Consider the following 20,226-nt stretch of genomic DNA (forward strand, 5'->3'; position numbering starts at 1 on the left):
AATATTAACAAAACCAAAAACGTATTTTCTTAATCGTATATTAAGGCCCCTCACGGTACAAGAGAGGAGACTTTCCCTACTGTAAACTCTATTTTCTATTTTAATGTTTGCTAGTCTCATTTTTATATATGGTTTTATGACTTTGCATCGAAAACCAACTCCCCAAATGTCACATCCCATTGAAGAAGAAAACAATCTTTACAAAATATTGCTACATTTTAGACTGATTAACATTTTAGGTTGAAAACTGAAAATACTTCTTATTACCAACCAAATATATATAATATATATATATATATATATATCCGTTTAATAAATTTTAAATATAATAAGTATCATAATAATAATTTCAAAGATATTAAAAATAATTTTTGATTAACTTTTCTAAATAAATACGATAAAATTACAATCTCAAAATAAAAAGAATCTCTAAACATCAAATAGAGTATCTATGCTATCTTATCATTTCTCCTAAAAATCATTAAATAATATAAATTAATTATTGGATAGTAAAAATAGGATAATACATTATAATGATCAAACCTCTAAAAAAATATAAAAGATGTGAATAAATATTATTATCCGCGATGAAAGATAAATATCATTGATCTATCAAAAAAAAATATAACGATAACGATTTATTAACAACCGACGTTATCATAACTCAAATGTAATATATTCGAGATAATTATGTTTATCTATCAATATGAGAGAATTGGTATCTCGTCTAAATCGTAAATAATTCAATATAATTTTTTTTAACCTGGATGATTATAAAATAATATTCATTCATAACCTGTCTAAGATATTAACAACGTGCATAAATCATGCAAATACAATTATTTGGATTTGAATTATCTTAAAAAGTCAATATTTTCTTTTATTATTTTAACCACTTAATAGATTTAACAAGATAATTAGATATTCATCAAGAGATCATATCAAATCTTATTGAGTTAAATAAATTTTATTATTAGTGTAGCAAATAATTATTTGTTTTTAAGATAAAAGCAATATTTGTGGTCGGTAAAATTTATAAATAAAAATATAAAAACAAAGCCTAACCCCAAACTCGAAATTTACCGGATACTGTACAGGTTAGTGAGCAGTGACCCGACTTTTGGGCTTATCTTAATAATCCCTGTGACCCGTACAAAAACCAGATTCCTAAAAAATCCCAGCTTTTTTTCGGGGAGCGTGAAAATCACAGCCCAACAACTCTCGGTACTGCAATTACCTTTCTAGGATTCCATTTTTCATGGACATTGTTAACGGCAAATCTTCAAAATGCGGCGTTTTTCCACACGCGGAATCGTCTGGCGCGTAGCAATAGGATCAGCATCTGATTCATGTAGTATAATATCTCAAGTTGAAGGACCGTTTTGTAATTTTAACTCAACCTCCATTTCCAAGCTAAGTAAAAAAACCTTTTTTTCCCTCTCGTTCCCTACCAGAGAGAAGGAGAAGGAAGAAAGGCAAAAGTCGCAAATCCAACACTCAATCTTTGCTTTGCTAACTTACGCTGCTGCTATTCCAGGCTCCTTTCTGTTCACCTCCGCAATGAGGAGGAGACTCGCGGCTGTCTTCTTCATTTTCGATCTCTTCGTGGTATTCGGTTTTGCCGCCTCCTTCGACGCCGAGTCCCTGACGGCGGCGGAGATCAATGTCACCGCTTCCCAGTCCAATGTGTCGGATTTGAGATCCAAAGAGGATAGCTTCGCCGACATGATCGATCGCGCACTTGAGAAGGAGTTTAATGACACCGACCAAAATGAAGGTCCGTTATAGATCTGAGCTCTCATTTAATTTATCTTCTTTGCATCTTTATTTATTTCTATATCAATGGTGTCTGAGCAGGGTTTCTGAAGCCTTATATCAGCTTGAATTTCGCTTAATTCTGTATTTTCTAGTGCATTGTTTAATTTTAATATTTATTTTGTTTCCCGCAATATCAATATATGTTTGGATAAGTAGTTCACAGTATTTTATTTGGAATCTGTGAGTATTTTCATAAAGAAATTTTGAATTTGCTGTGAAAATAAGACAGAAAATATGATTCTTATTTTTTGATAAAAGCTCAACAAGCTTCATCGAGTTCCTCTATGTTCTTTTGTTCCGTATTATTGGAAATTCTAGCTAATGCTTCTCTTTTGCAGCCACTGATCCTGGTAGTTTCAACAATAGTGTTGCGGGGAAGCAGGTTCGTAGTAGGCTAGTAGCATTGTTCATTTTTTTTTTCATTTGCAATTACCCGTTAGTTTTGAAAGTGTTTGTAACACAATTGGTTTGTTTATGTTAGGCTGTCTTGGAAACTGTTGCTAGGGTTAAGTCCAAGAAAAATGAGACCAAAGAAGAGAAGTAAGTTATTATTTTTATTATTTTCTTCAGTAAAAAAATCAAAACGTTTATTAGTATTGAACTAGTTGTAGGCATTTCGCTCCATTAACCCTCGTTAATGGACAGCTTGTGTTTTTTTTTTTTCTTTCTTTTTTTCTGAGCCTTATTTCAGGTCATTTCAGCTTCATGATGTTTTCTATTTGGATAATGAAAATCGAGCAGATGATGCACCGACTTTGATAGATCAAAATGTATGGTCCAAAAAAGTCTCAGGAAACTCTTTCAGTTGATAATGCGCCTCTGTGTTTATATTGAATTGCCGTGATGCTGCTTCAAGCGGTTATACTTTTTCTGGAGTTATGTTTGAAGTATACTGCTTATTGATAACATTGATATTTCTCTCCTCAGGATAATGTCTTTATAATATCCAACCCAAAATCAAAGTATCCTGTTCTACAACTAGACTTAAGGTTACACTTTTGTTGTATATATATTTTGTATTTGGTTTTGATGTTGTTACAGTTGTTATGGAAACTAGTTTTTTTTATGATTCAAAGAATACCTTTTGCAGATTAATATCAGATCTGGTAGTTGTCATTGTCTCTGCAACATGTGGTGGCATTGCTTTTGCTTGTGCTGGACAACCGGTATTGTTTCCGTACCTTTTATTTCTTTATTCTTATGTTTTCACAGCACAGTTAGGTGTGGCTTGTTCGATTCTTTTACAGTCTCTAATAAAAGCTTTGTAGGACTTCTTTTTGATTCACAATGATTAGTTTCCCCTGAAGAAGAGTCTCACCCTTGCTTTTTCAATTTTCAGGTTATTACTGGATATCTACTTGCGGGATCTATTATTGGGCCTGGTGGTTTTAGCTTTGTCGGTGAAATGGTGCAAGTATGTTGCTTTTGCTACAATGTTATCTGACAGTTTATCTTTATCTTTAGTAATGTTACTGTTCTAATATGTCTAATTTTATTCATTGGTGGTCTTTATATGAAGACAAATGTTCTTATTTGCACATGATTCAGGTTGAAACAGTGGCTCAATTCGGTGTAATTTTTCTTCTTTTTGCTTTAGGCTTGGAGTTTTCAATAACAAAGGTTTTCTCATTGCCTGGTCCTTGCATATTATGTTCATTCCCTTTATTCAATAATAGTAACCTTCTAACACATCTTGCAGCTTCGTGTTGTTCGAGCAGTTGCTGTCCTTGGAGGCCTTCTCCAAATTTTTCTATTCATGTGTTTGTGTGGTATAACAGTCACGGTATGTCCATCATTTTTATATGTATTTTATGTAGCATATGGTATATAAAGTCTTTAACAACTGTTGCATTTAATTCTGATTCTTATTATATGAGGTTTATATTTACCCAGTAAAAGCGTAAAACTGAGTTTTCTTTTATCTATTCTTGAGAGACTATTCAGCTGCTGAATATTTCTTATGCGTAAGTTGACAATTAAAGGGCATAATCGAACTTCCAAAGTTTCACTAGTCAAGCTGTTGTTGCCCTCATGTGCTGATTCTGATATATGAGAGTTTTGTCTTCTTGGTTCTGGATGTGGCTCATCTCTTTATCTTTTTCATGTCTCCTCTCTCTCGGTTTTCACTTTATCTTCTCATTCTACTATTGCATGCTGCATAGTAGTGTTCTCTGTCGGTCTATCTCATTTAAATTGCAATCTGAAGGCTGGATTTACTGCTTCCCAATGTGCCTCATTACTTTTGGATTATGTTCCAACTTGCATGCTCTTATTTGTTTTAGTGGGTCTTAAGAATACTACAGTTGTGGTTTTCACCTGGCCTTATATGCAAAAGAAAATGTTTACCCTGTGTTGGCTTTGGCTTTTGAGTTATGAGTGCCTCTAGTTTGTCTTCATGGTTGTCTTACACTCTTATTAGTAGTATGTAAACAAAAATGGAGGCATCGGTCATTCAAACAATATTTAACTTAGAAGCTGTGGATGATATATTTCCCATATTGTGATTTATCATTCATGTACTGGACTTCTAAAACATCAGGCATAAGCGAGCATCATCTGATTGTTGTTTTGGTCTGTGTCATGAATTGTACACTTTTCCAGCATTTGGGACAGGATCCATTCATTTGTTTGTTCAAATAGGCATGCGAACATAAGTGCTGCTTTTTTATTGGAGAAGATATGCAATTTCTTTTTTCCTTTTCATTTTTTTTCACTAGTATTGTGGTGTTTTCCTTTCCCTTTACTCAGATTATTAGCTATGAGTTTTTGATGGATGCAGCTACATGCTTTTTGCAGTTATGTGGAGGTAAACCTTCAGAAGGGGTTTTTGTTGGTGCATTCTTGTCTATGTCTTCTACAGCAGTGGTAAACCTCTATGAACTGCATTGTTGAATGAGAACTTGAATTGCTAAATCTTGCTATTTCGTAGTTCACATATATCTTAAGCTGGTAGGGTAGTATCTCTCTCAATTTTGATAGAGAAAAGTGCCTGTTCAAGGAATTAATTATGCAAAAATTGGTGTTCCATATAGTAGTTTCTTTTCATGCTTGTCATCACTGGTTTGTTTATGATTCCAGGTTTTGAAATTTTTAATGGAAAGGAATAGTTTAAGTGCCCTTCATGGTCAGGTTACAATTGGTACTCTTATCCTACAGGTATTTATTTTCTTGGTTGCCACATCAATTAAAAGAATATTTACTTGACTTGAGCATAGATGCTTAGCCAGCATGAATTTTTTAACTATCATAGTTTAATTTACTTGACTTGAGCGTAGATGATGCTTAACAAGCATGATATTTTGAACTATCATGGATTTGCAGGACTGTGCTGTGGGCTTGCTGTTTGCTTTACTTCCAGTTCTAGGTGGCAGTTCTGGCATTCTTCAAGGTGTATTATCCATGACTAAATCGTAAGTGAGAAAAAGTGTCGGATCAGCTTTTTTCGATGTAGTTGTGGCGAAGGTCATCTGTATTAGTAGTCTGAATTTTCTCTTTCAATTTTCAGGTTGGTGATTTTAATTTCATTTCTGGCCATTTTAAGTGTATTATCTCGGACTTGTTTGCCGTGGTTTCTCAGGCTTATGATAAGCTTATCATCACAGGTAATATGCATTATTTGGTTCAATTTTTTAATCTTTGTAGATATTGACATATTTATTTTCACAGACCAATGAGCTCTATCAGTTGGCATCTGTGGCGTTTTGCTTGCTTGTTGCTTGGGTTCGTTCATTTCCTTCTTATTTCTTGCATTATGATTAAATTGTCCATTATAATCATCAGAATGATCTGTCTCATTTTGTTGCATTAGTTGTTGTACGTTTTGTTCTTGCTCATTCTTACAACATTTTTTAACCAATAAGATCCATGTTTCTTTCAGTCACTTAGCACTCTACTTACATGTGCATGTCTATACATAACATAACTTATTGTGGCATTCCAGTGTAGTGATAAGCTGGGTCTAAGTCTTGAGCTGGGCTCGTTTGCTGCTGGAGTGATGATATCAACCACTGATCTGGGCCAGCATACACTTGAACAAGTAAGAGTTCTAATTCTTTGGTACCCTGTCCAGAACTTCCCATGTCTGTTTACTTTGTTATGCTTTTCTTGTAGTCTTTTTCTAATTTAGTTGATATTTTCTGCTTACCGGAACATATTGTCCCTTAGTCTAATTTGGTTTGTGATGCATGTTTGAGAACATTATAGTAATATGATTACCAAATTACAAAATTGTGAATCCTTTTCATTCAGTTTTGTTGATTTTACTGTGAACTAAGAAACTGCATCAACACAATGGCGGTGCCTTATTAATACTTGACTTGCAAGATTCTGCCTTGATTCTCTATTTCTATTATGCAGGTGGAGCCCATTCGCAATTTCTTTGCTGCTCTTTTCCTTGCCAGTATTGGGATGTTAATTCATGTACATTTCCTTTGGAATCACGTCGACATATTGCTATCAGCTGTAATATTGGTGATTGTTATTAAAACAATGGTAGTTGCAGCAGTTGTCAAAGGATTTAGATACAGCAATAAAACTTCACTTCTTGTAGGTTCCGAGCCTTCTACTTAGGCATTCATGCCCATTTTGTAAAGTTCTCTTAGTTCTTTCAACTTAATTTGTAGGTCGGGATGTCTTTGGCCCAAATTGGAGAATTTGCTTTTGTTCTTCTCAGCCGCGCTTCTAATCTTCATCTAGTTGAGGTTGTGTGCCAATACTTTGCTGTTAATTAGACCATACAATTTTTTTCAAAACAATTAGTTCGGTTCTTTTATTTTGCTTTTCTTGTTTCATGTCTTCCTTGATAATATTGCTGATTTTTTTGTCATTGCTGCAGGGTAAACTTTACCTGCTACTTTTGGGCACAACGGCTCTTAGTTTGGTATGCCAACTGTTGTTGTCTTGCTTTCCCATTTGTCATTATATTAATTTTCAAAAAGTATTTACTTTAAAGAATCTCTATAGTTTTTCTTTTTAAATGTTCGAGTCCCGTAAATGCAACTGATAGTTAGAACCTGCTCAAATGCAATTAATGTCTGTAGCAGCTTCTTCCAACTTATAAGTTAAAAGAACAATATTTTATGACTATAAAAAACAACACAATCATTTAACCATTTATATGTCAGTTTGGAAACCTTCACTTTTAGGTAGCTGATTTAGCTGCAACCACCCAATTTCATGGAGTTATTTATGGCACTGAACATAATATAAACTGCAGGAAGTTCTTTCGCTGTTAAAATGACATTGAACATAACATAAACGTGCAGGTGACTACACCATTGCTTTTCAAGCTCATTCCAGCTGTTGTTCATCTTGGCGTGCTCCTGCGGTGGTTCCCCTCCGATAGTCAGAGCGAGGTAATCCGCCTTTTGAGATATAAGTTCCATTAAGATAAAACTGAATTAGAGGGTTGTCATTCTTGTAATCTTTTACCTAATTTCTTGCTGGAACAAGTTTCTTGAGGTTATTACATGATTTCCTCTCAGATTGGTTTTAAAGGAGATAGTCTTCGTTCGGACAGTGGTAAGCAAAATAACCGCTCGGACAGCGGTAAGCAAAGCAATAGTTTCCGCATGGACAGTTCTAAGCGTATTACTTTGCTGGTCCAAGGCTCTCATGATTCATGATATTAATATAAAAAAAGTGAACAAGAAAACAAAAGGAAATGCAAAATTTCAGGCTTTCAGCATCCTCTTGGTGGGGTTCTTATAGTTAGAACTGTCCTAGATTTGCGAGAGCAAGTTGACCGAGTGACCAGAACAGGTTCTTTTCTAGTGTAAAGCTCTTCGTTTGTTCTGCTCTTTTACAATGGCAATTTCTGACAAACCAAAACCTGTTGTAAGAAGGAATAGGAAAGAAGCCAACCCTGACATATGATGTTACCTCTCAGTTAAGGGTCATCACATTAAAACTTTAACAGATGACCTTTTTGTAAAATAGCTTCCATTCTGTAATACCCCCCTCCTCTTTTTTCTTTCTTCTCATCCCTTTTTTTTACCTTCTAAATGTTATAAAATAAAATTTTGTTTGGTGAGGTTTGTAACAGAGTGAAAAATGGCATACTGAAAAGGCCAATTTTGGAAGATTGCGAAGTTTTAACAAAATATAATGCTTCTCGTTCTTCTATTGATTTGTGCAAAAGTTTAATTTAATCCGGTCCCTTGAATTTTGTGTGCAGGGAAATTGAAATTATGGTTCCTAAGGTAAGGTAAAAGGTGAAAAAGAATCAACAACCTGAACTTCTCGAATTTTTAAAATCAAATTAAGTTTTTAATTTTTTTCCACTCAATTCAACCTTTTAAATACTTTAGACTACCAAGTCTTAATGAATTTTTTTCCTGAAATTATCACAATCAAGTGGTATGATGTAACTTTATTGTTTGCCTTTTGTAAAAAAATAAAAAGGATAAAAAATTATGTAAATCGTGACGACAATATTATATTTGGTGGAGAAAAAAAATTACAAAAAAAAAATGCAGAGAACTATAAATGCTATCGTAAACGAGTGGAAGAGAGATCTTGTATGTTCTCTAGTGACATATTTATTGTCCCAACACTTGATTTTGTCATAAATATGTACGAATTTCTTACATGACAAGGATGGAAAATAGTCTATTAAATCGAACTATTTTAAAAAAAATCTAAACCGAATAAGTTTTATGAACAACACAGAACCCGTAAAACCCCTAATCCATGATAACATTCTTTTATTATTAAATTTAAATGATTTTCTATAGATAAATAGTTATACAATCCTGAAAAATATTAGTAAAGTACATTATGATATGTATAAAAATCACAAAAATATCTCCACCGCTGCCCCCACAGATTGCACAACTCGGGTCCGATGCCATGCACCTTCGCACTCTTCTTCATTCGATAGAAGCTGATTTTAAAAGGGGTCCAAAGCAGTGATTTAACTCTAGGTAAACTTGAGTACTTTACAATAAGACTCCATATTGGCCGTTCATCGTGAACACCAACTGGTAAATTCTGCAAATAAGCGCACTTCGTTGTAAACCGTCTTTTGCTATCCCTTTTCCAGCCGGGAATACCCACCCCCATTCGGCAATGGCGGCTTTACAGCCGCAACATTAAGAAGTAAAGAAGGAGGAAGCATTGCTCTCAACCAGTCATATCATTAGGGAGTGTGTGGTTGCTCAAGGAACGTGGAATTCTGTCATTAAACCATAGCTAATGGGGAGTTTCTGCAGCTTAACATGGTTGTCTGGGTTGCGAAGAATTTAGGAAGTAATACTCTTTTTCCATTGGTTGCAGTGGATTGAGAGCTTTTATTTGAGAATATTGTTTGGTGCCTTTGGAAGAGAAGGAATACTTTGATCTTTGATTTGTTATTTTCCTGAAAGTGTCCTCCATGAAAGTTGGTGTTTGACTACCAGGGCTTCACGAGCTAGGGAGAAAAGAAAGGAGGTTACAGCCATAACGTGTTTACTCGTAGATAGGTCTAGACGTTGGGAATGTCCTCCGGATGGGTCTTGTAGGTCAGATTCAGGAATTGTTACGTGTGGCGGGATAATTCGAGACTATTTGGGTAATTGGGTTTCAGGGTTCATGAAGATGATTGGGGGTTGCACAGCCTTGAATGCAGAGTTATGGGGTTTGGCCGAAGGTTTACAGGTAACATGGAGTTTGGGAGTTTGGAGGATTAAAGTTGAGACATACTATAATGAGGCCGTTGATTTACTGAAGAACGCCTCTGGAGCCAGAGGTGTTTCCTCAGTGCCACAACTAATTGATCTCTGTCAACGAAATTCAAAAATCTGTGTCGATCATGTGCCTCGTGAGTGTAATTTAATTGCGGACCAGCTCGCGAAGTTAGCGTGGAGTCGTCAACTTAGTTTGGTGTTGCTACAAGTTACACCACATGAATATCCTAATGCCCCTTTGGAATCGACTTCTAAGTTTCTACTTTAATCGACATGATGTAGTTGATTTACCTTATATTGCTTTTATTGTATTAAAAAAATCACAAAATGTCAGCAAAAATCTTTATTTTTCACTGTTCTTATTTCTTAAAGAAAATTACATATAGACCGGTCCACGATTGGAGTGAATCTTCCACGTGTCAGCTCCAGCAACCCCAGAAGAAGACGTGAAACGATGCAATTCATAAAGGCTGAAGCGAACGATTTCCAAACGTATCCCATCACTGTAAAATCTCCGCCCTGCAATTCTTCGTCGCCAAAAAATGCCGGCAGGAGAACTCCGGTACCCTTCCCCGGTCTCTTGTCCGCAGGTTCCTCAAGCGACGGAAACACCCATGGAAGAAGACGAGGCGTGGGTGTGGGCTCAGATAAAAGCCGAGGCACGCCGCGACGCCGAGTTGGAGCCGGCTCTAGCTAGCTACCTCTACTCGACGATCCTCTCTCACTCCTCTCTGGAGCGATCGCTCTCCTTCCATCTCGGAAACAAGCTATGCTCCTCCACGCTCCTGTCTACGCTCCTGTACGACCTTTTCCTCAACACTTTCTCCTCCGATCCTTCGCTTCGAGCCGCCGCCGTCGCCGATCTCCGTGCGGCTCGCGTTAGGGATCCTGCTTGCGTTTCGTTCTCTCATTGCCTACTCAATTACAAAGGATTCTTGGCATGCCAGGTAAATTTATTTTCTCAATTTCTTCTTATTAAATTTAGGAAAATTGAACCTTATTCAGTTATCTGTTTCCAATTTTAAGTTTTCTGTGTCAGTCATTAAAATTTGCGCATGCTTAATTTTAGGTTGAAAATTCCGGATTGACTTGAATCTAATCTGATTTTCTTCTTGTTAATTGAATGCTATGAAAAGGAATTTGTATAAAGCATTGAATTTTGTTCGTAAGAGTAGAAAATTGATGAGATTTGTAACTTCTTTTAAAAAATATCCGGAACTTGTGTTACTACAGGCTCACCGAGTTGCGCACAAGCTGTGGGCTCAGTCACGCAGGCCGCTAGCCTTGGCATTACACTCTCGAATCTCCGATGTTTTCGCCGTTGATATACATCCTGCTGCAAAGATCGGGAAAGGGATTTTGTTCGATCATGCCACCGGTGTGGTGATAGGAGAAACAGCGGTTGTTGGCAACAATGTGTCAATTTTGCATCATGTTACCCTCGGTGGGACTGGGAAGGCCTGTGGGGATAGGCATCCGAAGATCGGGGATGGAGTTTTGATCGGGGCCAGTGCAACCATATTAGGGAATGTGAAGATTGGGGAGGGAGCAAAGATTGGGGCAGGGTCAGTGGTGCTGATCGATGTGCCACCACGGACCACAGCTGTAGGAAACCCCGCAAGGCTTGTCGGAGGGAAGGAGAAACCGTCGAGGCATGAAGAATGCCCCGGAGAATCCATGGACCACACTTCATTCATCTCCGAATGGTCAGATTATATCATTTGAATAATTCGATCTAGTTTTGTTTGTTGTTAGTATACTTCAAAGTTGTTCTGTTTTCGCATGCTATGGCATTGAAAATTGCAGTCTGTTCTCTCATATACTTGGCTCTATTTTACTCGGACCCCGGGATTTAAGTGTCGGATACGGGTATATTCAGCATTTTCTTAGTATTTTCTTGTAGTTCTATACTCATGATGCAGAATTATATCGAATAAAGGTGTTAGACATAGATGATTGCAATTGAAATACAAGTTGTATTAGCTGGATGCTGATTGTTTCCATCCAAAATAGAGTTACCCTCTGATTTTGCTCTTGTAGTAGTCTAGTTTTTCGAGTAGATACCCATTTCTTTTGTCCGATAATCGGGTCCGAATATGATCGAAAAAAATGTTCTATAATGGATAACGGCTTCGAAAAACGACGAGTAAACGATTATAATGCAGTAAAAAATGTGATTTTACTCTAGTTGTTCTTGTAACCATTTTTATTTAATCTATGAATTCCTCTGTATAATGTTCAATTTTACTCTAGTTGATGAGTCTCTAACCATTTATATTTAATCTGAGTTTATTATAATCGATACGTGAAATCATCGCACATTGAGGATCAATGGTGATTAAATTTGATAATTTTGATCCAAATTCAACAGATTATGAACTGAATGATTCAATTGGTCTGATCCAATTTGTAGTCATCTCTAACGGCGACTAAAGCTGTCGATAAGAAAGAAAATAAAGAAAAGTGTTGCAATATGATTGGATAACAGGTAGGATGGCAACCGGTCGGTTTAGGATTGGATTTTGGTCAACTCGATCCAACAATGTGTATCCTCTACTCGTACTTAACCCAAAATTTTATATCTTCTACCATAATTTTTAGAATATAAATTTGATTTGATCTGATTCGACTCGATATAAAATTAGGATTTAATTAAAAATAATATTTTTAAAAAATTTATATTATAATCTTTGGGTCTAGTCAGATTAAAATTTTTCACCCTCTACCAGAATCTGACGTAACCCCACCCTTTAAAAAAACTGTCCATACCTGAACCTTATTTTTTTTAAATTGACTTTTTTTTATTTTAATTTTTTTTAAAAAAGGCTTTTTTTAATAGAGGTACTTTTTTGGCAAATTTTAACATAGGTACTTAAACTATTATTTTTGGGCGACGTAGTGTTCGAGAAAATATCATAAATGTATTAACATCCAGGGCCCTGCAAGCAAAACAACAATGGAGTCTTTAGTGCCCCTTCAAAACACGGGAAACTCCATTAGCTTCTCTTCCCACTTGAAGTCTTCAATCACGACCAAACTCTCATTCGCTTTCAACAACAACATGAAGTTCTGTTTTTCTCGAAAGCCCATTAAATTAGAACCTCTTTGCTCGGCATCCGATAACACCAAAAGCAACAGCTCTACCAGGACTTATCGTCCCCGTGGTGCCACCACTCACCACCAAACCGCCAAAAATCGGCCTAAGCCTCGTAAATTCAACACTGAAAACCGAGATGGAAACCACCCATCTACTGAAAATCCGACATTTCAGAGTATTATTGTGGATTTGATGAGGTTATGCAAAGAAGACAAGGTTAAGGAAGCTTTAGATTATATGGGTCAGGGCGTTTTAGCGGATTATAATGATTTCATGGCTTTACTGGATGCTTGTGCGGATACGAATTCCCTTGAGTTATCCAAAAGAGTTGATGAATTCTTGAGAAGATCGAAGTTTGCGGGTGATATCGAACTGAACAATAAATTGATAGGCGTTTATGGGAAATGCGCTAGTGTGAGAGATGCACGCAGGGTGTTTGATAAAATGCATGAGCGGAATTTAGCTTCTTGGAACGTGATGATAAATGGGTATGCGGTGAACGGAAGTGGAGATGATGGGCTTTTGTTGTTTGAAGAAATGAGAAACCGTGGAGTTCGGCCGGACAACGAGACTTTTCTTGCTGTTTTATCAGCTTGTGCCAGTGTAGGCAAGGTTGAGGAGGGACTGAAGTACTTTGAATTGATGAAGAATGAATATAAGGTTGCTCTGGGGATTGAACATTACATCAGTGTTATTGATGTTTTCGGGAGAGCTGGGCTTTTGAATGAGGCTGTGGAGTTCATTGAGAATATGCCGCTCGAGCCGACGAAGGATATTTGGCAGGCGTTTCGGGGTTTTGCACAAATTCATGGAGATATTGACCTTGAAGATCGTATTGAGGAGTTGTTGCTTGAATTTGATCCTTCTATAAGCTGTGAGAATAAACTCCAAGCACCACCGAAGAAGAAACTTTCTATGATTAACATGATTGAGGAGAAGAACAGAGTGAGTGAATATAGGTGTATGAACCCTTTCAAGGGAGAAGGAAGTGAGAAGCTCAAAGGCTTGAATGGGCAGATGAGGGAAGCCGGGTACATTCCCGACACAAGGTATGTGCTTCATGACATTGATGAAGAGGCGAAAGAGCAGGCCTTGCAATACCATAGCGAGCGGTTGGCCATCGCATATGGTCTTATTAGTACTCCGGCAAGGACACCTCTTAGGATCATTAAGAATCTGAGAATTTGTGGAGACTGCCACAATGCAATCAAAATCATGTCAAAGATTGTTGGAAGAGAGTTGATTGTGAGGGACAACAAGCGATTTCATCATTTCAAGGATGGTAAATGCTCTTGTGGTGATTACTGGTAAAGCCTTAGAAAACCCTTGAATTGACTTTGGATTTACTATTAACTGCTGCATCAAGACATTGTAGAAAATTTTCGGATTGCATAATGTGCTTGTAGTCGAAACCTAATCATCCATTCAATGAAATTTAAGTTCAATAGCAACCTTTTGTGAATGAAATATGTGTTCACATCGAACAAGTTTTTGCTTCTCTGTTAGCAAAAATTGATTTCGGATTGCATACATATATACATGCATGGCGTTTGCTTCAATAAATTGAGAAATGAACAAAGCACGTACAAAAATATATATTCTTCAGTCCATCAAAACCTAGGTCCTCAATAGCATTTTAGGTGGCCATAAATGAATCATGAATGCATGTCTAACACAGTGTGACTAGCATACATGCATACATACATACATACATGGCCATTTTAGACAAACGTTACTCAAATTTCCATTAATGGGTTAATGGCCAAGGGACTAACATCGAACGGACCGATAAAATAAGAGATCAAAATTACTTTTTTTTAACCAATGACCAAAAAATATAAGGGGTTAGCCGCATTGTTTACCCAAAATATAATTATCTACGTAATCATATTAATTTTGACCTGATAATTCCATAATAAAGACATAGTATATATACTTCGAAGGTTTGATCCATTCAGGGGAAAATAATTATAATTTGAGTTTGATTACCGCAACAAGACACCTGGTTTTATATTCAATGTTAGTACTAAAGGACAATGTAAATTATAGTTATTTAGTGTGTGTCTGTCTATATATATATATATATATATATATATATATATATAAGAATAGTCTAGAATAATATAGAACTTATAGATGTCTATAAGTATTTATATAGAAATCTAGATATTTTAGTGTTAAATGACTAAAATATTGGCACGTGTCAACAATCTAATGACCATTAAAATCTATAAATAGGATTGAGTTTTACCATTTTCGTAAAAATAAAAAAGGTGAAAAAAGTGCATAAAGTGTAAGTTAGACAAAGAGAGTTTAGAGGTTGGGAATAGAAAAATAGTAGGGTAAGTGTATGGTATTATAATAGTATTTTATATAAATAAAAATATTCTCTTCTCTTAAGTTTTTTGGATAAGCTTTGGTTATTTTTAATTTCTTAGTTCACATGTGTTAGTCAGGATGCCTACAACATCATCTTTCAGTCTAATGAACTTCGGGAAAGTAAACATTTTTAAGTATTTGATCCAATTCACTTGTAAACATAAGCAATTAAAAGGAGTCTCAATTACCCTTTGAGTCAATATTAGTTTCAAGTTTTCAACAAATTTGTGTACAAGGATATTAATTAATTGACAAGCATTCGACAAGAAAATTATGTTTTTAATTAAAGACATAATTATTTATGAAATTTAATGCCTACCCTAAATTATCATATACTTCAAAAGACATACAACTCTTATATTTGTCATTATCTACATAATTAACATAAAATGTCAACAAGAGAAAAAAAGAAAAAGAAGAAGAAATGAGGAGAGAGAGAAGAAGAAAAATAGAAATGAACACATATGGAAGAACTTATTCACAGTTCTTCATCAGACTCAACTTCTCTCACTATGTATTCACCGTTATCCGATTGTCGAACATGAACACCATCAATACAAACAAATTAATCAAATTACAAATTAAGAGTAATTTGGAAGTTTAGGATTTGTGCTAAACGTGCACTTTTTTATCCTTTCGCTTTATTGATTATTTCGATTAAATCAAGTTATGAAAAGTATTTTTAATGAGACCATTATGTTATTTTGAGAAAAAAATCTTAAATTATTCTCGTATATTTCTTCCGATAAAACCAACGTACCATCCACTTAATTTCTATGTCCGCACACCTCAGTTCAAGATAGAGTGAATTTTGAGACTCAAAATTTAACTTTGATATATTTTCAAAATAATTTTTTTAATTTAAATTGGTTAAACTCTTGTATCTAATAAAAATAAGTTTGATGATTACTTATACATTTAATTTGAATTTTTTTAATACTAATAAAAAGATAAAAACATGAATTAATCAAGTTAAATATCAAAAAATTAAAATTTAGTTTATTTAATTTTGATTGGATAATAATCGATTAAATTTATTTTTTCAATTAAGTTAACCTAAAAATATAAGTATTTGTCTTCAAATCCATTGAACAAAAAACTTCTAATGAAGTACGAAGTATTATTAAAAAGACACAAAAAAAGGCACATAAATAAAGAAAACAAAGAAAATTGTTTGGGTTAGGCCTATACATTGGATTAAAGATCTACATCTGCCTAAATGGAAGGGCATGGTCCTAAAGAGATGGTTTAGGGTTAGGTTTAAAAACCCAAAACTATCGAACTCTTACAAACCCTAGATTCAGGCATCAATATATTCTGCTAAGCTTCCGTGCCTTCTTTTTGTTGCCTCTCTTCTCTATTGTAGCTTTCTGCTGTGCTTTTTGTGCTTCAAAAATGGTTGAGAAAACAAGGGGAAGGAAGGAAGAGGTAGTGTCCAGAGAATACACTATCAACCTTCACAAGCGTCTCCATGGCTGGTAACTTTTTTTTTTTTTACCATTCTCTTATTTTCTAACGATCTCCATTCTTTGTTTTGATCGCTTTGTTTATTTAGTTTTAAATTTGATTTTTGTTTGGTTTATTACGTTTTTTGTTTCCATTCCTCTTGTTAAATTGACCTCGATTTTTCTGCGTATTTATCGTGATTATACTCATGATTTTAGTTGGCTACGTAATGTTTCTTTCATAGGAATAAGAAATGGAGATTGAAAGGTATAGGATTAATGGTACTCTTTATCTGTTAAAAGCTATAGATTCGTGAATTAAATCTTTTCTACATCTGATTTTAAATTTTGTTGCAGCGTATCATTGTTTGAAATAGTTTTAATCATGTTATTTTTTATCTCTAATTAAATATTGAATTGCGCGAGTTCACATTGTTTGGTTTCACTAAGCTCATTTACCTGGTAAACATTTATGCTTGAGTTTGATCTTGAATCGAAAATGATCAACTGATAGGGCTGTAAACGTGCGGAGTTGAGCTATAGTATTGTTGAGCTCGACTTGACTCTAAAACTCATGAAATCCTCAAGCTCGACTCGAACTCAAAACCATGAGATGAATCACGTAAAGGCTCGAAAAAAAACTTAACTTGATTGAAGCTCAATTTCAAACTTGAGCAAGATCTTTAAAAATATGAAAATTTATACTACATTTAAAAAAACAAAAATATAAATGTTAATATTATTAATAATTTAATTTTTTTTAGAAAATAAAATCTTAATATATTACATTTTCGAGTTGCTCGTGAGATTTTCGAGCTGAGTATCAAATAGTTTGTTTAGGCTCATTAAGAATTCGAGTCGAGCTTGAGCTCGAGTATTATTGAGCTTTGATTGAGTTGATCTTGAGTATTTCACGATCTGTCTCGTCTCATTTACAATCCTAAATAACGTAGGATTCAATCTTTTCCCAAATCTAATCGGCGTAGTAATAAAGTATAGTTGTTTCATTTACACCGTTGACTGATTCATGTTCTAACAACCCGCTTGGTAATATCTGAAACAGCACGTTCAAGAAGAAAGCTCCCAAGGCAATAAAGGAGATAAGGAAGTTCGCAGAAAAGGCCATGGGGACCAAGGACGTGAGAGTTGATGTCAAGCTTAACAAGCACATCTGGAGCAGAGGGATCCGAAGTGTCCCCAGAAGGATTAGGGTCCGCATTGCTCGGAAGAGAAACGACGACGAAGATGCAAAGGAAGAGCTTTACTCTCTAGTAACCGTCGCCGAAATCCCAGCCGAAGGACTCAAAGGGTTGGGCACCAAGGTCATTGACGACGACGACGAGTGATCCACTGATCTCTACTTCAAGAAAATCTGCATCGTTTCATAAAAAGGTTTACATCCGGCTGTTGGAGTTTTGGTTAGTTTTACTATTTCGAATTGTGAGACTCGTTGTTTCTTCGGATTTTTGGCTTATTGTTGTTTTCGACGGATTAGGTGCCGATCTTGTTCGATTCAAATTTCCCAGGAGTACAAATCATAGTTGTTGCCAATCTTATTGGATGCTTTGGAGTAAATTTGATAAGTACCTTGTTTAACCACCTACATATGAATGCTGTTCACCTATTTAGTAATTTATGATTTAAGAAATAATTTATGATCTAAATAAATCATGTTTTGATCATATTCTTACAAACCCAAAAACATGTCAAACTTGGATGAGTTATCAGACAAACGATCTTCTTAAGAGTGCCCGAATCTTTCTTCACCGTCATCATCATCTTTGTCAAAGCTAATTATGTTTAATGCTTAATAAACATGAAGTTGACCCTTAAGCCTTAAAATAAAACCAGTCTGATACTTGAACAAAAGCTCAAGCCGCTGCTTTTTTTTAATTAAATTAATTCCGACGAAGTTCATATAAATTTCATTCTGCAGGGAACAATATTCATATTTACATATAATAATCTCCGGCTTGATGATCTAAATATCCCAAAATATACTTTAAATTTTGAGAATTTTCATAATTTACAATATTATAATTATATTTTTCTTCAGTTATCCTTGTGGAACTATTTACAGAGAAGTGACAAAGAAGATTTAGCTCGACCGAGCTTGCTCAATTCACCAGGTCCGAAACCCAATCCACAGCAGGATCTCCGTCACACTGACCCGAGTTAACCCGCTCCAACGAGTTCTCTTTACCCATTTTCTCGAACATTTTTGAACGCAAATGCTTTCCCGATTCGATTCTTTCCATCACCTGCTCTTCTCTACGGCTTTCATCCCAGAAATCCAAGTACCCGAACCCAGGACGGGCCACGTTTCCGGTCGGAGTGCTGGGTAGGCTGCTTAAACAGGGTCGGGTCACTCTTGGAGACCCGAAACCGGATGAAGGCAAAGACTTGACTTTACCGAGCTGAATGTTCCTCAAAGAAGCAACCATAGAGTTAATAGATGGCGCCGAACTAGGCAACTGTGCCATAGGCGAAACCGGCGGAGAAGACTCAGCCGGTGAACTATCATGTGAACCAGCAAAGTTGACGACCCTAAGCTGCTCCGGAGTATGAGCAAAGAAACAGACCCGACGCCGACAACCCGACCCGTCTTTACACGGAAGAGTACGGTAACGAGCCGGGTGTAACCAGCTCTCGAAAACCCCATGAGCGAACTCGCAAGAGTCCCCTTTCCGGCAGTTCCCTTTCTTGAAATCGGAGCAGGCCGTACCCGAGTAATGAAACTTCCTCGGATCTCTCCGGCGAGCCTTTTCGCCGGGATGCACGTACGGACACTCGGTCCAGTCATGCGACCGGCCACGCACGCACCGCCTGACCTTAAACTCAAACATCCGGAAATGATCGCACGAGTAAGCATCAACCGGAGAATCCGGGCTTTCCAAACCGGAGAACACAGAATCCAACTCGACATCCGGTTCCTCCGCCGACGAGTACCATTGAAGCGACGCTAACGCTTCCCGGAGAAGGAACGGGTTGCTGATATCGCCGAAGTTGTTTTCCGCCGTCAGATCATCATCGATATAAGGCCAAGGCGGAATATGAACCGTTGGATTGGGATAACAGGCTTCTCCTACCATCATCTCTCTTGCTTTGACTTTAATGGCGTCTTTGGATTTGATAGATTTGTATGCATTAACTCCGGCAACGTTTGATTGGCTTATAAAGCAGAGGCTGGCAGTGGAAACTAGGGAGTGTTTAACCATGGTTAGTTTAAAAAAAATTCAATGAGGTACTATTATTTTGCATGTTTCCGCTTTCCACTGCAGTAGAACTGTGGGGGATGATATAGATGGAGGGAATGTTGGTGTTACGTGACATTTTCGTTGAGCATAAGTGAAAGTTCTCTTCTGATCGCCACGTGTTGTAAGAATTAGAAATCTACTAGAGAAGTTGAATATCAATGCCACGTGCTTTAACATTGAGATAGATTCTAAATCGTTCGGTGACAGAGCTGTGAGGTAATCGAGGCTTGGAATAATTAATCCGGCTTGGTCCCAAGTGTTCCAAAAGGAATACTTTAATTCTAACATTTTATTTTAAGATAAAAAATTTATTTTATAAATAAAAATTATTATTTAACATGTAATTATTATTCTAAAATAAAAGATTTTATAAGGATCAAAATAATTATTCTATCAAGTGTTAAATGTTCCTTTAACTTAAAATGAAACATTAAAGATAAAAAATAATATAGTAATTAAAATAGATGATTAAATGACGATTTTAATAAATATTTAAAAATATTTTTTTTTTGTGTTCTCTATATAAGAAAAAAGGTTGGTAAATTCAATTTCATACTATAAATATT

The 20,226-nt window shown here is 35.9% G+C and overlaps 6 protein-coding genes across 7 annotated transcripts in view; 4 read left to right on the top strand and 2 right to left on the bottom strand.

The window, feature by feature from the left end:
• Positions 1–18,107, bottom strand: part of LOC120164676 (casein kinase 1-like protein 2) — a 30,117-nt gene extending 12,010 nt beyond the window's left edge. Inside the window, exons 1-2 of the mRNA XM_039174340.1 lie at positions 18,095–18,107; positions 13,490–13,492 (exon numbers count right to left, since the gene is read on the bottom strand). The gene's annotated coding sequence lies outside the window, so the exon portion shown is untranslated. The remainder of the gene's footprint in view (positions 1–13,489; positions 13,493–18,094) is intronic.
• Positions 1,485–7,661, top strand: LOC120164673 (K(+) efflux antiporter 4-like). 2 transcript variants are annotated; one of them, XM_039174336.1, is made up of 20 exons: positions 1,485–1,777; positions 2,157–2,200; positions 2,300–2,358; positions 2,510–2,588; positions 2,746–2,807; positions 2,909–2,984; positions 3,158–3,232; positions 3,367–3,438; positions 3,518–3,601; positions 4,615–4,683; positions 4,897–4,974; positions 5,140–5,228; positions 5,324–5,420; positions 5,485–5,538; positions 5,759–5,854; positions 6,175–6,363; positions 6,441–6,518; positions 6,653–6,697; positions 7,083–7,172; positions 7,302–7,661. In XM_039174336.1, the coding sequence occupies exons 1-20, from the start codon at positions 1,561–1,563 to the stop codon at positions 7,440–7,442; spliced, it is 1,794 nt and encodes a 597-aa protein (XP_039030267.1). In that variant the 5' UTR covers positions 1,485–1,560; the 3' UTR covers positions 7,443–7,661. The 2 variants fall into 2 exon arrangements, with proteins under 2 accessions (XP_039030267.1, XP_039030268.1); XM_039174337.1 differs by having other exon boundaries at positions 1,708–1,777; positions 2,157–2,207.
• LOC120164678 (serine acetyltransferase 5-like) lies at positions 9,978–11,470 on the top strand. The gene is made up of 2 exons (XM_039174342.1): positions 9,978–10,429; positions 10,716–11,470. Exons 1-2 carry the CDS (start codon positions 10,025–10,027, stop codon positions 11,205–11,207), a joined length of 897 nt encoding a protein of 298 aa, XP_039030273.1. The 5' UTR covers positions 9,978–10,024; the 3' UTR covers positions 11,208–11,470.
• LOC120164675 (pentatricopeptide repeat-containing protein At2g15690, mitochondrial-like) lies at positions 12,374–14,085 on the top strand. Its single transcript, XM_039174339.1, has one exon. It carries the CDS (start codon positions 12,439–12,441, stop codon positions 13,888–13,890), a length of 1,452 nt encoding a protein of 483 aa, XP_039030270.1. The 5' UTR covers positions 12,374–12,438; the 3' UTR covers positions 13,891–14,085.
• On the top strand, positions 16,278–17,841 carry LOC120164680 (60S ribosomal protein L31-like). Its single transcript, XM_039174344.1, has 2 exons — positions 16,278–16,436; positions 17,467–17,841. Exons 1-2 carry the CDS (start codon positions 16,354–16,356, stop codon positions 17,747–17,749), a joined length of 366 nt encoding a protein of 121 aa, XP_039030275.1. The 5' UTR covers positions 16,278–16,353; the 3' UTR covers positions 17,750–17,841.
• Positions 18,108–18,391: 284 nt separating the features above from the next.
• Positions 18,392–19,658, bottom strand: LOC120164677 (zinc finger CCCH domain-containing protein 20-like). Its single transcript, XM_039174341.1, has one exon. It carries the CDS (start codon positions 19,619–19,621, stop codon positions 18,521–18,523), a length of 1,101 nt encoding a protein of 366 aa, XP_039030272.1. The 5' UTR covers positions 19,622–19,658; the 3' UTR covers positions 18,392–18,520.
• Positions 19,659–20,226: the final 568 nt, after the last annotated feature.

Source organism: Hibiscus syriacus, unplaced genomic scaffold (genome assembly GCF_006381635.1).
Source record: "Hibiscus syriacus cultivar Baekdansim isolate YM2019G1 unplaced genomic scaffold, ASM638163v2 tig00111542_pilon, whole genome shotgun sequence".
Classification (NCBI taxonomy): domain Eukaryota; kingdom Viridiplantae; phylum Streptophyta; class Magnoliopsida; order Malvales; family Malvaceae; genus Hibiscus; species Hibiscus syriacus.

Bases quoted from the DNA above. Each gene is read 5' to 3' on its own strand.
- LOC120164675 (XM_039174339.1), top strand. From the start codon at position 12,439: ATGGAGTCTTTAGTGCCCCTTCAAAACACGGGAAACTCCATTAGCTTC.
- LOC120164677 (XM_039174341.1), bottom strand. From the start codon at position 19,621: ATGGTTAAACACTCCCTAGTTTCCACTGCCAGCCTCTGCTTTATAAGC.
- LOC120164678 (XM_039174342.1), top strand. From the start codon at position 10,025: ATGCCGGCAGGAGAACTCCGGTACCCTTCCCCGGTCTCTTGTCCGCAG. The intron at 10,430-10,715 runs GTAAATTTATTT...GTGTTACTACAG, and splicing joins AAGGATTCTTGGCATGCCAG to GCTCACCGAGTTGCGCACAA.
- LOC120164680 (XM_039174344.1), top strand. From the start codon at position 16,354: ATGGTTGAGAAAACAAGGGGAAGGAAGGAAGAGGTAGTGTCCAGAGAA. The intron at 16,437-17,466 runs GTAACTTTTTTT...TATCTGAAACAG, and splicing joins CACAAGCGTCTCCATGGCTG to CACGTTCAAGAAGAAAGCTC.
- LOC120164673 (XM_039174336.1), top strand. From the start codon at position 1,561: ATGAGGAGGAGACTCGCGGCTGTCTTCTTCATTTTCGATCTCTTCGTG. The intron at 1,778-2,156 runs GTCCGTTATAGA...TCTCTTTTGCAG, and splicing joins TGACACCGACCAAAATGAAG to CCACTGATCCTGGTAGTTTC. The intron at 4,975-5,139 runs GTATTTATTTTC...ATGGATTTGCAG, and splicing joins TTGGTACTCTTATCCTACAG to GACTGTGCTGTGGGCTTGCT.